This window comes from Mustela nigripes, chromosome 5, assembly GCF_022355385.1.
Source record: "Mustela nigripes isolate SB6536 chromosome 5, MUSNIG.SB6536, whole genome shotgun sequence".
In the NCBI taxonomy this organism is placed as follows: domain Eukaryota; kingdom Metazoa; phylum Chordata; class Mammalia; order Carnivora; family Mustelidae; genus Mustela; species Mustela nigripes.
The window spans coordinates 116,281,947-116,294,181 of record NC_081561.1 but is presented as its reverse complement, the minus strand read 5'-3'; the positions used below and the strand labels follow the sequence as shown (position 1 = coordinate 116,294,181).

At 39.1% G+C, this 12,235-nt stretch overlaps 1 protein-coding gene across 5 annotated transcripts in view; it reads right to left on the bottom strand.

Annotated features, from left to right (window-relative positions):
- Window positions 1-12,235, bottom strand: part of KLHL32 (kelch like family member 32) — a 252,577-nt gene that overhangs the window by 204,293 nt on the left and 36,049 nt on the right. For all 5 annotated transcript variants that reach the window (XM_059401086.1, XM_059401087.1, XM_059401089.1 and 2 more), the window contains exon 2: window positions 2,760-2,835. In XM_059401086.1, coding sequence (XP_059257069.1) covers window positions 2,760-2,782 — 23 coding nt within the window. In that variant the 5' untranslated portion in view covers window positions 2,783-2,835. The remainder of the gene's footprint in view (window positions 1-2,759; window positions 2,836-12,235) is intronic.

Below are 12,235 nucleotides of genomic sequence, written 5' to 3'. Positions count from 1 at the left end.
CCTGGAGGGCTTGGTGGGTTAAAGTCTCTGCCTTTGGCTCAAGTCATGATGCCGGGGTCCTGGGATCAAGCCCTGTATCAGGGCCTCTCTGCTCGGCAGGGAGCCTGCTTCCCTTCCTCTCTCTCTGCCTGCCTCTCTGCCTGCTTGTGCTCTCTAGCAAATAAATAATAAATAAAATCTTAAAAAAAAATAAACATATTAAAACTCACCTTTTTTTTTTTTGGTTTATTGAATATGAAAATTTAGTGGAACTAATCTCCACGGGACAATGTAGCCATGGAAACAAGGATACCTGGGTTCATCTGGGTTGGGATATTGTTAGTCAAATGGATCAAAAATGCAGGAAGCAAGAAAAATTAAGGATTTAAAAGAGTCATAGACTCTCAACTGAATAAGAAGGGAAATGAGGAAAAGGGGCGGGGTGGGGGGGATGATGGGTTGGTAGAAAGTAGCAAGGCCAGTAGATGAGACATTGCAAAGAGGTCAAAGTACAGCCACAGTGGGGGAAGGTAAACCAGCAGGCTAGACAGAGAGGAGGTCCTGGTGAGAATAAAGTGGCTGATGAGGTGATCAGAAATAGAGCAACTACTAAAAAATAACTTTGAGACAAATGCACATAGGTCCTGAGAGCAAGGGGTTCAAGGTCCAACGTATGACTGTGGGAGTGGATGGCTCAACGTTAGGAGACAGTTTTTGGAGATAAGCAGGTTGAAGATCCCAGGTCACCAAGTTGGACAGATTCTCCATGCAAGCACTGAGGATACTGGGAAACTGTAAAGGGTTTGTGATGAGGAAAAAACACTGTAAGCTGGGTTCCAGGTGCTCAGCAAATGAGGGGAAATGACCCTGACAACCGGGAGAGGAGAGAGAGGGAGGAGTCCAAGAGCACCAGGATGAGCATATCTTTGTTGGGTTTCGTTACTGTTGCCTTCTCAGACAACCAGCTCAAGGAGGAAGGATGGAGAAGCAAAACTGTCCCAGGAGACAACAATCTCTCTACCCAGACCCCAAATACACAAGATGGGAGGAGATAATAATGTCACCCTTGGCAGGGTGACAAGGAAGTGGAACCTCAGGAGAGGACATGTCTCAGTGAAGTCAGCAAGGTGTGAAGAGATTTTCAGGATGTTGGAGGGGTTCCAGCCGCACACACAATCATGGTGAGAGAGTTCCTCAGGGCACAAAGGTAGTTTGAAAATGGGGAAGGGAGAAGTCTGCATCACAGCAGAGAAGGAAAGATCACTCTGGAGATGATGGTGTAAGTGGAGGACAGATGGCATGGGATCAGAATTGATCAATAAAATCAGAAACAGAAGATTTAAAATAAAAAATAACTTTGAGACAAATGCACATAGGTCCTGAGAGCCAGAAATGAACCACTTGGCTAAGGTGGTGGCAGATACCACGGTCTCTATGTGCTATGGTCTCTACGTGCTATTTTGGCTGGATGCCTGATCTAGAGCAGGATTTCTTAACCTCAGTCACATTGACATTTGGGACCAGATCGTTCTTTGCTATGCAGAGTTGTTCTGCATATTATAAGATGTTTAACAGGATCCCTAGTAGATGTCAATAGCACCCCAACCCCAAGGACCACCAAAAATGGTGGCAGATACTGCACAATGTACACCGAAGCATAATCATCCCCCACTGAGAATCACCGATCTGAAGCAACAGGCTCTGAGCTATACCCGCTGTCACAAGGCGTCCCTCCATTCCTAAACGTATTTTTGCAACTGGTCAACTCTAATAGCTTCAGGGTTGTGGAATAAAGCTGGTCTCCTCATTTCATAGACATACCAAGCTCTTAATTTGTAAAAAGAGAAGTATTTCCTGTGTCTCACACTTCTCTTATTATAGGCTCTGAAGATCCTATTGACTGTTTCCTCAGAGGATGATGGAGACATGCCTCTACTGAGAATATTAAAAAAAAAAAATGGGGCTCTCTGCTCAGCAGGGAGCCTGCTTCCTCCTCTCTCTCTCTGCCTGCCTCTCTGCCTACTTGTGATCTCTCTCTGTCAAATAAATAAATAAAATCTTAAAAAAAAAAAAAAAAAGCCCTCTGCTTTCTTATTGACTGCACCCTCAGTTTTGGGAATGTGCCAAGCTCCTTCCTGTTCCAGAACATTTCCCCAAGCCATCCCATCCTTCAGATCCCAGATCATAGAGCCTTCTTTAGGATGACGCTTCCTCATTCTATCAGTCCTGTACTTTTCCTTCAAAAGCACTTTTCCCAATTATATGTGCATTGTTACTAGGTGTGATTTGCTTACTATCTGTTTCCCCCAAAGAATATACATTTCATGAGGGCAGGAAGCTTATCTGTTTTATTCACGGAACAATCTTCTCCATCAAGTACAGTGCTTGGCTCAATAAACATCTGTTAAAGGAATTATTAAAGGAAAATGCTATGAGTGTTTTCAGAATACATATCACACTCCCCAAAGTGACTGCTTTAAAGGGGATGATAGTCATACAAAAGTATAGTGATCATATACCTTTATGGAAGTATGCCTTCTTTGAGATATCCCAAATAAGCAAAGGACAGTAAGTCGTATCATTCAAAGAACCATGAAATGTACCTAGGTAAGACCAGTAAATAGATCACAGTGGTTAAGCCATGTGCTACGATACTAAACTGGTTTGCTTAATTCCTTCAAATTTGTGTTGATCCTTGCTCTGCACTCAGCCCTGGGGTGCACAGTGTGACTATTTCAGGGCTCACAACACCAAACAAGGAAGCATCCTACAGGGCCAACCTCAGGCAGCGTTCAGACGGCATTCTCCAGCTGGGTTCCTCAGGATCTCAGCCTTAGCAGTTTGCAAGCATTCCAGCTGAATAAAAAGACAAGAAAGAAAAGCACAGTGAGCTAAAGGCAAAAAAAAAAAAAAAAAGAAAGAAACGAAACAAAACAAGAAACCACTCTGGGTTTTCATGATGTGAATGCTTTAGAACACCAAGAAGGCACCCGGGGGAGTTTTATAGCCAAGATTCAACATTTCAACTGAATGTTCTTTAATAAGCGATGGTTCGGGATGTTTTTGAGGTTTTTTTCACCTCACTGGAATTTCAGAGACTAAGTAGTAAAATGTCTGAGAACCAACAATACCTAAATTAAGGGTTACAGCAAAAATTAAAACATCTGATGGCCAAAGGGAAAAAAATAAGATTTGATAAAATAGAGATACAAAGCGTTCAACCACAAATTCTAGTTGTCTTGTCCTTTATAGCAATTTTACTTTTCATCCAAATATAAATATTAGTGAAATTAGGTTAAAATCATGTATGTCTTGGCTAAGTATTTACAGAAATATAATTTTCTTGTTTTAAAGTACTTTGAGTATCCTTTTTTTTTTTTTTTTTAAGATTTATTTATTTGGGGCGTGAAGGGCAGAAGGCAAGGGAGAGAGTTTTAAGCAGACTCGAATCTGAGTGCAGAGCCCAACATGGGGCCTGATCTCATGACCCTGAGATGCCAAAACCAAGAGGCAAATGCTTAACGGACTGTGCCACCCAGGTGCCCCCAGAAAGACAATTTTCTATTCAAAGAGCAGATTTCTGAAAAAATAATATAGAGAGAAGATAAAAATTAGTGGGAAATGGAAAAACAGATTCTTATAGGAGCTTCAGGATTAGCATAACTGGAAATATATAATAGAATGAAGTCCTCAGGCTTGATCAAATATCTCCTTGGCTATATACTCTCTTAATTCTATTCCCCCCCCCACCTCACCACCCACTCCTAGCCTTTGTTTTTAGTCACTGATGTTAAGTCTAAACAGAAAAGTAAATTATTTGAATAGGCTGGGACGTGGTCCACCGACTGTGCTTTACAACTCTTGTTAGTGGGTCTAGTTTCTGTTTTCTAATACACTTAAGCAGCAAAATTAATTCTAATCTGGATAATCTTAAACAGGCCCCTTCTGTCTCAATTTTATTTTGAAAAAGTATAGCAGGGTGAAAACACTTAAAGTAATATATTAAACTGCACCTATTTCTGCTGATTCATATAAAGAGAGAGCTATGATTTCCAACTTAACCAAAATATAGTATTTGTTATAATGTATACATACCTGCAGTTGGAATGGCTATATAGTAATTCATGTGGCTAGATTACAATTTAAGTCTTCCATTTTTCCTGAACATTTGGTTGTTTTGAACATTTTCATACAATTACATTTTTTATTTCTCATTTTCTTTAATTATAGAAAATAGGATGTCTAGACTTACATTTATTTCTAATTTAAGTTTTGACAAACCTAAAAATGAGCATCATTTCTAATTGATCCAGTAAGACTGAGAAGTACAGAGGCTCAGGATAATTCAAGGCACATTTTTTAATTAGCAGAGAGACTTTCTTAGCAACCTATCACTGCTACAGTTTCTTTCCAGAATCTAGGTTATAAACTCCAGGCTCTTACAGGCTAACACAAACACTAACAGAGATGGATACTTGAACTTTAAAATGGCAAAAGAGTATTTATTATTACAGAGAGGTGGGAAAAAAGAAACAACAACAAACAAACAAACGAAAAACCCTTATCTTTCTGAAAGTCTTATAAATGTTCCCAATAACTGGACAAATGGAGAACAATAATCCTAAAAGTTAAAGTAATCCAAAATTAAAGGACACGTTTAACTTAATATTTTTTCAGGCATTCCAAACATAATTAGAAATCATAAGATAAATTTCCTTGCTGTTAGGAGACCAACTCATTAAATTAGCTCTCCTCAGAAATTATCTAATTAGGGGCATCTAGGTGGCTTGGTCAGTTAAGCATCAGACTCTTGTTCTCAGCTCAGGTCTTGATCTCAGGGTTGTGAATTCAAAACCCACACTGGGCTCCACACTGAGTATGAAGCCTACTTAAAAAATAAATACTAAAAAATAAAATAAAGTAAATTATCTAATTAGAATATCTTATATTCTACAAAGTTTAGTGAAAGGGACACCATTTTAAAGGTGAATCAAAATGAAATAAAGGATGAATCACCTCTGAAAAATTTTATTGTTATTTATTATTTGCTATTTTTATTATGTTATTTACCATTTACCATATATACTTTCATATAAATTGTGTCCTTGGATTATAATCTTGGTTTGGTAGAAGTAACATTTGTTTTTATATTTTAAGTTTATTATCTATACTTTATATGTTAAGTTTCCCTTACCTGTCTGTTTCTCTCAGCCAGACCTCTCTCCCTTTTCCTGCTTCCTAGCATTTTGCCTGTGGGGGTGGGAGGGGGGGCGTGGATTTCTTCCTAACTCAGGGCACTTACCTCTTCCCATAAACCCAAAGAGTTCCAGCCCAGTCTCCTGCCTTTCCCTTCCTCAGAATCCAGAAATGGACTCAGAGCAAGACCAGAAATGGATTGGCAGGACCCCAGGAGCAGAATGGTAAGAAGAAAGGCTAGAGTTGGTCTTCAGGCATCTAGCTCTCAGGGCTGCTCCCAGCCCATTAAAGACTGAATCACACAAGCCCAAAGGGTAGTGCTATATGGGATTGGAGGCATACAAGGTGGTTTTTTTCTGTGAATTAAGAGTAATTACATTCAAGGTCCCTTTCTGAACCCAGTGGCATCATAGGATCAGACTATTCTATGAGTTCTAGAATGTACTCATCTCAGCCTCCCACATGCATGATTCCAAAACTCTAAAGGTAATACATCCCCCTCCACAAATGAGACTTTGTGATCACCTGTGCAAAGAGTATGAGACTCTAATTTACTTCCACTTGGGGCTATAAGGGCCTGCTTAGCCAGAGTGAGCCATTTTGTTGTCTATGCAGTAAATTTAGATTGAACCTGCCCCCTCCCCCAAGAGAAAAGCGGTTAGAAACAGAACTGGTGAAATACAGCCAAATAGCCCCAATAACTGAGCACAGATACCAGGACATGTCAGGCTGGGCAGAGATAACGGAGCCCAGATATAAGGACATGTCTGGCCAGGTGGAAACGTCCAATCAGTGAAAGCGCACGTATTACCTCCCTACCTGCCAAGGAGGAGCCAACCCAGGTGGAGACATCCAATCAGGAAAGCACCTCCCTAACCACCCAAATTGTGGGCCCTGCCCTTTTGGGCGCCAATTCTGACCAGAGTGATAGGCTAGTTCAAATAACTACTATAGGGTGAATTGTAATTCAGTTGGCCACCTGTGTGTGGCCAGGCTCAACCACATGGCCTTTACTCTATAAAAGTTAGTCTGTGAGACTGGGAGGGGTCACCTCTTTGCAAGAGATGGCCCTGGCCGGTCAGTTTGATTCTCTATGCTTGGCGCGAAATAAAGCTTTGCTTGACCTTCGCTTTGTATCAGTCTCGTCCTTTTGTCCACGGACCCTTTCAGGGCAGAATGCTCCTCCCAGCCATGTCTCTTTAGGGGACAGCACTCCTGAGGTTGGACTGCTGCACACTTGGCTCACCTGCTCCCTAAACAGAGTCCACGCATATGTCTACCTCAAGTCCTGGGCATCCACCAGTTAGCCCAAGATTGGATTAAACCCCTGGGGAACAATCCCATCATCAGTGCTACACCTTTAGGATAGCATTCAGATGTGGCTTGCTCAAAAATACCCCCAAAGTTTCAGAGATTTTTTTTTTAATGATTCATAAAACAAATATTTATTGAGAAACTACTTTTTTTATGGAAGGCCAAGAACTGAGTTCCTAGGGTACAGCAGCTAATACGTGAGTTCCTCCTTTCATAGAGCTGACAGTGGGCCATGGTGGACACATGCAGTGGCTTGAGTAGTCATCACTGATCTCTTCTCAAAGCCATCCCAAGGAAGCACACTGCCCAGACCACTGCGTGCTCTGCTTTACAAACACAGCCTCAAGAGCAACTCCTAGCCCTTTCCTTCTAACCTCAAGGCTGCCTTCCCTTAGCCCCATCCTCACCACTGCCAGGGTCCATATTATTCATTCTTTCATCATAATTGTGATAAATGCAATGGACTCTAAGCTTAGGTTCCTCACCATTAAAGTAGTAACACCTCCCTCATACTATTGTTGTGTGGATTAAACAAACTGAAATTCTTAGAAACTACCTGTGCCATGATGTTAGCTGTTATTATTGTTATTTATGATTGATTGTTGTTTTAATACACCAGAGGACTGGGCTCATCCTGTGTAATCAGGGAATGGATTTCCCTAAGAATGGAACATCTGCGCTGATCTCTAAAAGATCATTATTGCCTGAGGGAGTGGTAGCGGTTGGGAGGTACCCTGGGCTGAGTCAACATCCTGCGCAAAGATACTAAGGCAGAAAGAAGCAGGGACCTATTAGAGGCCAGAGGGCAGGTCACACAAGCAGTATTAAGAATATTGGTCTCAGGGCACCTGGCTGGCTCTGTCAGTGGAGCATGTGACTCTTACTCTCAAGGTCATGAGTTTGAACCACACATTGGGCAGAGAAATTACTTTAAAAAAAAAAAAAAAGGAATATTGGGCTCTATCCTAAAGTCAGTGGGAGTCCACAGAAGGTTTTAAAGCAAAAGACTGGCATGATGAGATCTGCATTTTAAAAAGATGATTCTGGCTGTGGTCTGAAGGTTATTGGAAAGGTGCCAGAGTTCCCAAAGGAACAAGAGGGAACGTCCTACTCTTTGGCCCACTGTATAAGAGTAATCACCAGTTCACAAAATCAACCTCTCCCCAACATCAAAACCCCTCTGGTTTCCTGTCTGAGGGATAGCACCTACTTGCCCTCGTCAGATATTATCCTGAACAAATATGCCAAGTACTTGTCTCCTGGGCCTTATTCATGGCTGGCACTAACCCATTAGTTGGCTGACACTGAATTCCCTGTTCAAGGGGACTCAACTCTCCCCTTCAGTGATTGGTAAGTTCAATGGTGGTGTCTAAAGAGAAAGTTTAAGGTAGGGAGAAAGAGAGAGTGTCAAGTTCCTTATCTCACCAGACCCCAATAGGTCCCTTCACATGCATGAACTTGGTATTTTTGTAGAGCGGACACCTGGTATTGTGGCTGCCTAGCCTCTTACAAGGTTCTATTGACAATCAAGCACCTCCCACCGCCAAGACTTTGCTGATTGGTCTAAGAGACTGGGCCTAACACAAGCTGAGCTAATCAGAGCCCCTCTCTGGGATTTAGAATTGGAAAGACAAATGCCATATGCCTTCACTCATATGTGTTATTTAAGAAACAGAACAAATTAACATAGGTGAAAAAAGAGAGACAGAGGCATAAACCAAGCAGCAGTCTCTATTGAGAATAAACTGATGGTCACCAGAGGGGAGTGGGGTGGGGGAGGGGTGAAATAGGTGAAAGGGATTAAGAAGGGCACTTGTTGTGATGAGCACAGGGTGTTGCATGGAAGCGCTGAATTGTACACTTGAAACTAATATTACACTGTATAAGTTAACCAGAATTTAAATAAAGGCTTTTAAAAAATGCAAGTTAATATATGAACTTTAGGAAGATATTGCACAATCTATGTATGGTAGATCGTATTTGATTAAAAGTTGAAATATATCAATGTCTTATTGAAACCACAATTAAATCATCTTTTAATCTGTATAAATCTCATTTAAATAAGTGAAAGTAAGATGCTTATTTTGTAGAATTTAGCATTTTTATCTGCTTAGCAAAAGCTGAAGCTAAACAGATGATTTATCAAGTGAAGCAATTAAATCAGATATTGGTAGAACTGACCAGAGTGTATTAGAAATACGTGTATTATTTACCTTGATCACTGAGTTTTCCAGTACTCTCTTAAATTCTGCACCTCACCTGTCTCACCTTGGTCTCAGCTCTGTTTTCTGCCATGTGGATTAGGAAACCAAGAAAGTAATTATGTAGGGGAAAGAAGGAGGTATACAGAGACAAGGAGGCAAGAGATATTAACAAAGGACATTCTGGACCTTCCATGCATTCCTCCCCGTGGTGGTTCATGAAATAACTCAGATCCTCATAATAAATTCCTTGTTTATTTAAGCTAACACAACTGGGGGTTAGCAGATTCCCAAGAAATTCAATTAAGGTCCTACATAAGATTTTGTTTGGGGAAAAAAGGGAGGAACTTGGCTGCTTTAAAAACACAGGAGATATATATATTTATTTTGAGCTTATCAAAAAACCTGACCATGATTTAAATTTTAGCTATTGTATCTAGAGGAAAATGCATTCTAAGGACTTCCCAGAAACCAGGTTTAGATAAGTAATATACATATTTTTATGACAGTTAATGCTGTTTCCTCCACATTCTTTAAAAGGCCAAGCTCCTGAAGACTCAGTTTTTTTTTTTTTAAAGATTTTATTTATTTATTTGAGAGAGAGACAGTGAGAGAGAACATGAGCGAGGAGAAGGCCAGAGAGAGAAGCAGACTCCCCGTGGAGCTGGGAGCCCGATGCAGGACTCAATCCCAGGATTCCGGGATCATGACCCGAGCCGAAGGCAGTCGTCCAACCAACTGAGCCACCCAGGCGTCCCGTGAATACTCAGTTTTAAATGGTTTTCCACATAAATACATTATATGAAGAGGCAAATGCTATTTATGCCTGTGGCTTAGTGGTCAATCACTGAATGTATAAAAATATTATTTTGGTAAAGAGAGAATTTACTAACATCACTAAATAGTATTTAAAGGCATGAAATGTATTTATAAATATAGTTAAGAAATGTGTTTAAATTTTAAGTACCTTTTTATCAGCTTCCTGGCTCAGCTTAATGAACTTGGGAAAGAAAGAAGGGATTTCCTCTGTAGCATAACTACTATAAAAACACAAGGCAGATACAGTGCTTTCCATTTATCAGCATAAAGATTGGCTCCGATACTTCTTTAAAACATGCACTGTCCCCCCAACGAGTAGTAACACATACTTCAGTCTTTGTAGCTAAAAATACAATCAAATAATTGTAGCTTGCAAACATAAAATGAAATAAATACTTTATAAAATGGAGCTACATTCATATGTCAACTTGATATCATGTGACCAAGAGCTTGTTACTTAACCTTTTTCAAATCTCAATTTTGTCATTTTCCAAAAATACAGATAATACCACCTTGTCACAAGGCTGTTAAAATGCATGGCACATAAATCAAGGCTCTCAGTAAACATCAATGTGTCTCCCTTTATTATGCACACAAATATGAATTACACAGTGAATTGCTCAGATGACAGGTATGTAGGTGAACTTTTACTTTTGTTTCATTTTTTGCTAATGTAGTTTACATGCTAAGTATAAATTTTTTTAAATGTCAAAATTATGTATAATAGAAACCCACCCAAGACTATTCTAGAAGAGTCTGCAGCTTGGGATGATGCAGGAACGCACTCCAAGCTCTCCAGCTAAAGCTTGCATTCACCTTGGGAAATGCAGAGAACATTTCTCAAAACTACAGCAATTCTTCAACCTATAAAAATTATTCATTGTTTTCACTCCCAGAAAATGTTCATTGGCAGAATACCCTCTTTTAGTGGTGAGTTTCTTTTCAAATATAATCTGCTTGATACACAAGATTGATAAGGTTAAACCTTTATTGTTGTATTTCCATTAAAATGTTTCAAGGTTGCAAGAGCTTTGCTTAGGTTTTTTTTGAAGGGAACACTGAAAAAACCAGTATTTTCAAAGGAAAAAAAAAATCTTATTAAACCATAATAGTGTGAAAGGGAAAAGAAAAAAAAAAGTAAGTATCTTATAGGTTATATGCAAAAGAAAGACCAGATAGAGTAATCTAGGTTAATATAATCAACAAACATAAGATATTAAAAATTAAGCTACATTAATCACACCAATTACATGTACTTGCAAAGAAAGCAATCCTAAATGGACTAATCTTGGTTAATATTATCAACAAATGTAACTAAAAATTAAGCTACCTTAATTATATTAATTAAGTATAATTAAGATACACACCAATCTTACTGATATATAAGAAGTTTTTTCTTGCTACTACTGTGTATTTCTTTAGTAATATTTTAATATTGTGGTTTTTTTTTTAAATTTTTTAATTTTTTATCCCAGGTTCCTGGAATTGAGCCCTGAGTCAGGTTCCCTGCTCAGCAGGGAGTCTGTTTGTCCCTCTCCGTCTGCCCTTTTACCCTGCTCATGCTCTTTCTCTCTTGCTCTCTCTCTCCCAAATAAATAACAATAAAATCTTTATAAAAAATAAAAATACTGTTCAGAAAAACAATCTGAGGGGAATGAAGTGGTGGGGGGGTGGGAGGTTGGGGTACCAGGTGGTGGGTACTATAGAGGGCACTGCTTGCATGGAGCACTGGGTGTGGTGCAAAAATAATGAATACTGTTATGCTGAAAATAAATAAATGTAATTTGAAAAAAAATACTTGTGGATTTTTAAAAAATATTAGTTATTCTTGATCCTGGCAATTTATAGTAATAGTAAAGTACAGTAACAGAGGGAAAGGGAAAGGGAGAGAATCTTAAGCAGGCTCCACACCAGCACAGAGCCTTAACTTAGGCCTTGATCTCACAACCCTGAGATCCTGACCTGAGCTGAAATCAAGAGTTGGAGGCTTAACTGACTGAACCATCCAGGAACCCCTCGCCAACATTTAAGCAGGCAGAAGTAAAATGCAAGAGACACAAAGCCAAGAGATTAAAAAAAATATATAAATTATAGGTGTAAGTCTTTACTATGAAAAACTAGTTACATGAGATGATTCAATAAACCGAAGGGCTGTTGGACTCTACTCAATAAATTGTATCAAGCTAATGTGTCTTAAAAGGAAATATTACTTCTAAGCATAAAAGAATAAGGACACATGCAATGGTCCCAATCATTATTTTATTAACATATTACATATGGTGATAATTTATCTTTAATTTATCTTTAATGCTTATTTTTTCATAAATGGGTATATTTTTAATACCAGTAAATTTGTATATTTTTCATACCGGTACATTACTGTGTGGTATCTACAAAATATTTGTTATCCCTTTAGTCTGAAAGGCAAACATTTAAGGGTACCCCACTGGCACACTTTCCTGTATAGAATATTCATTCCTGAAAATTAACAAGGACGCTTGCCCTTTCTGAGAGTAAAGATAACTAAGTTCTCCCAATAAAAAGAAGCAAGATGACTTAACTATAACAGAAAAGGTCCAACGTGTGATTAAAGTACAATTTCCTACCTAAACACAAATTTAAGCCAGAAGAACAAAATTGCCTCATTCTTACAAAACCCTACCACCATCTTAATATATAAAATAAAAGATTTAATCATTCAGAAAATTGTCCTGAGATCATAACTC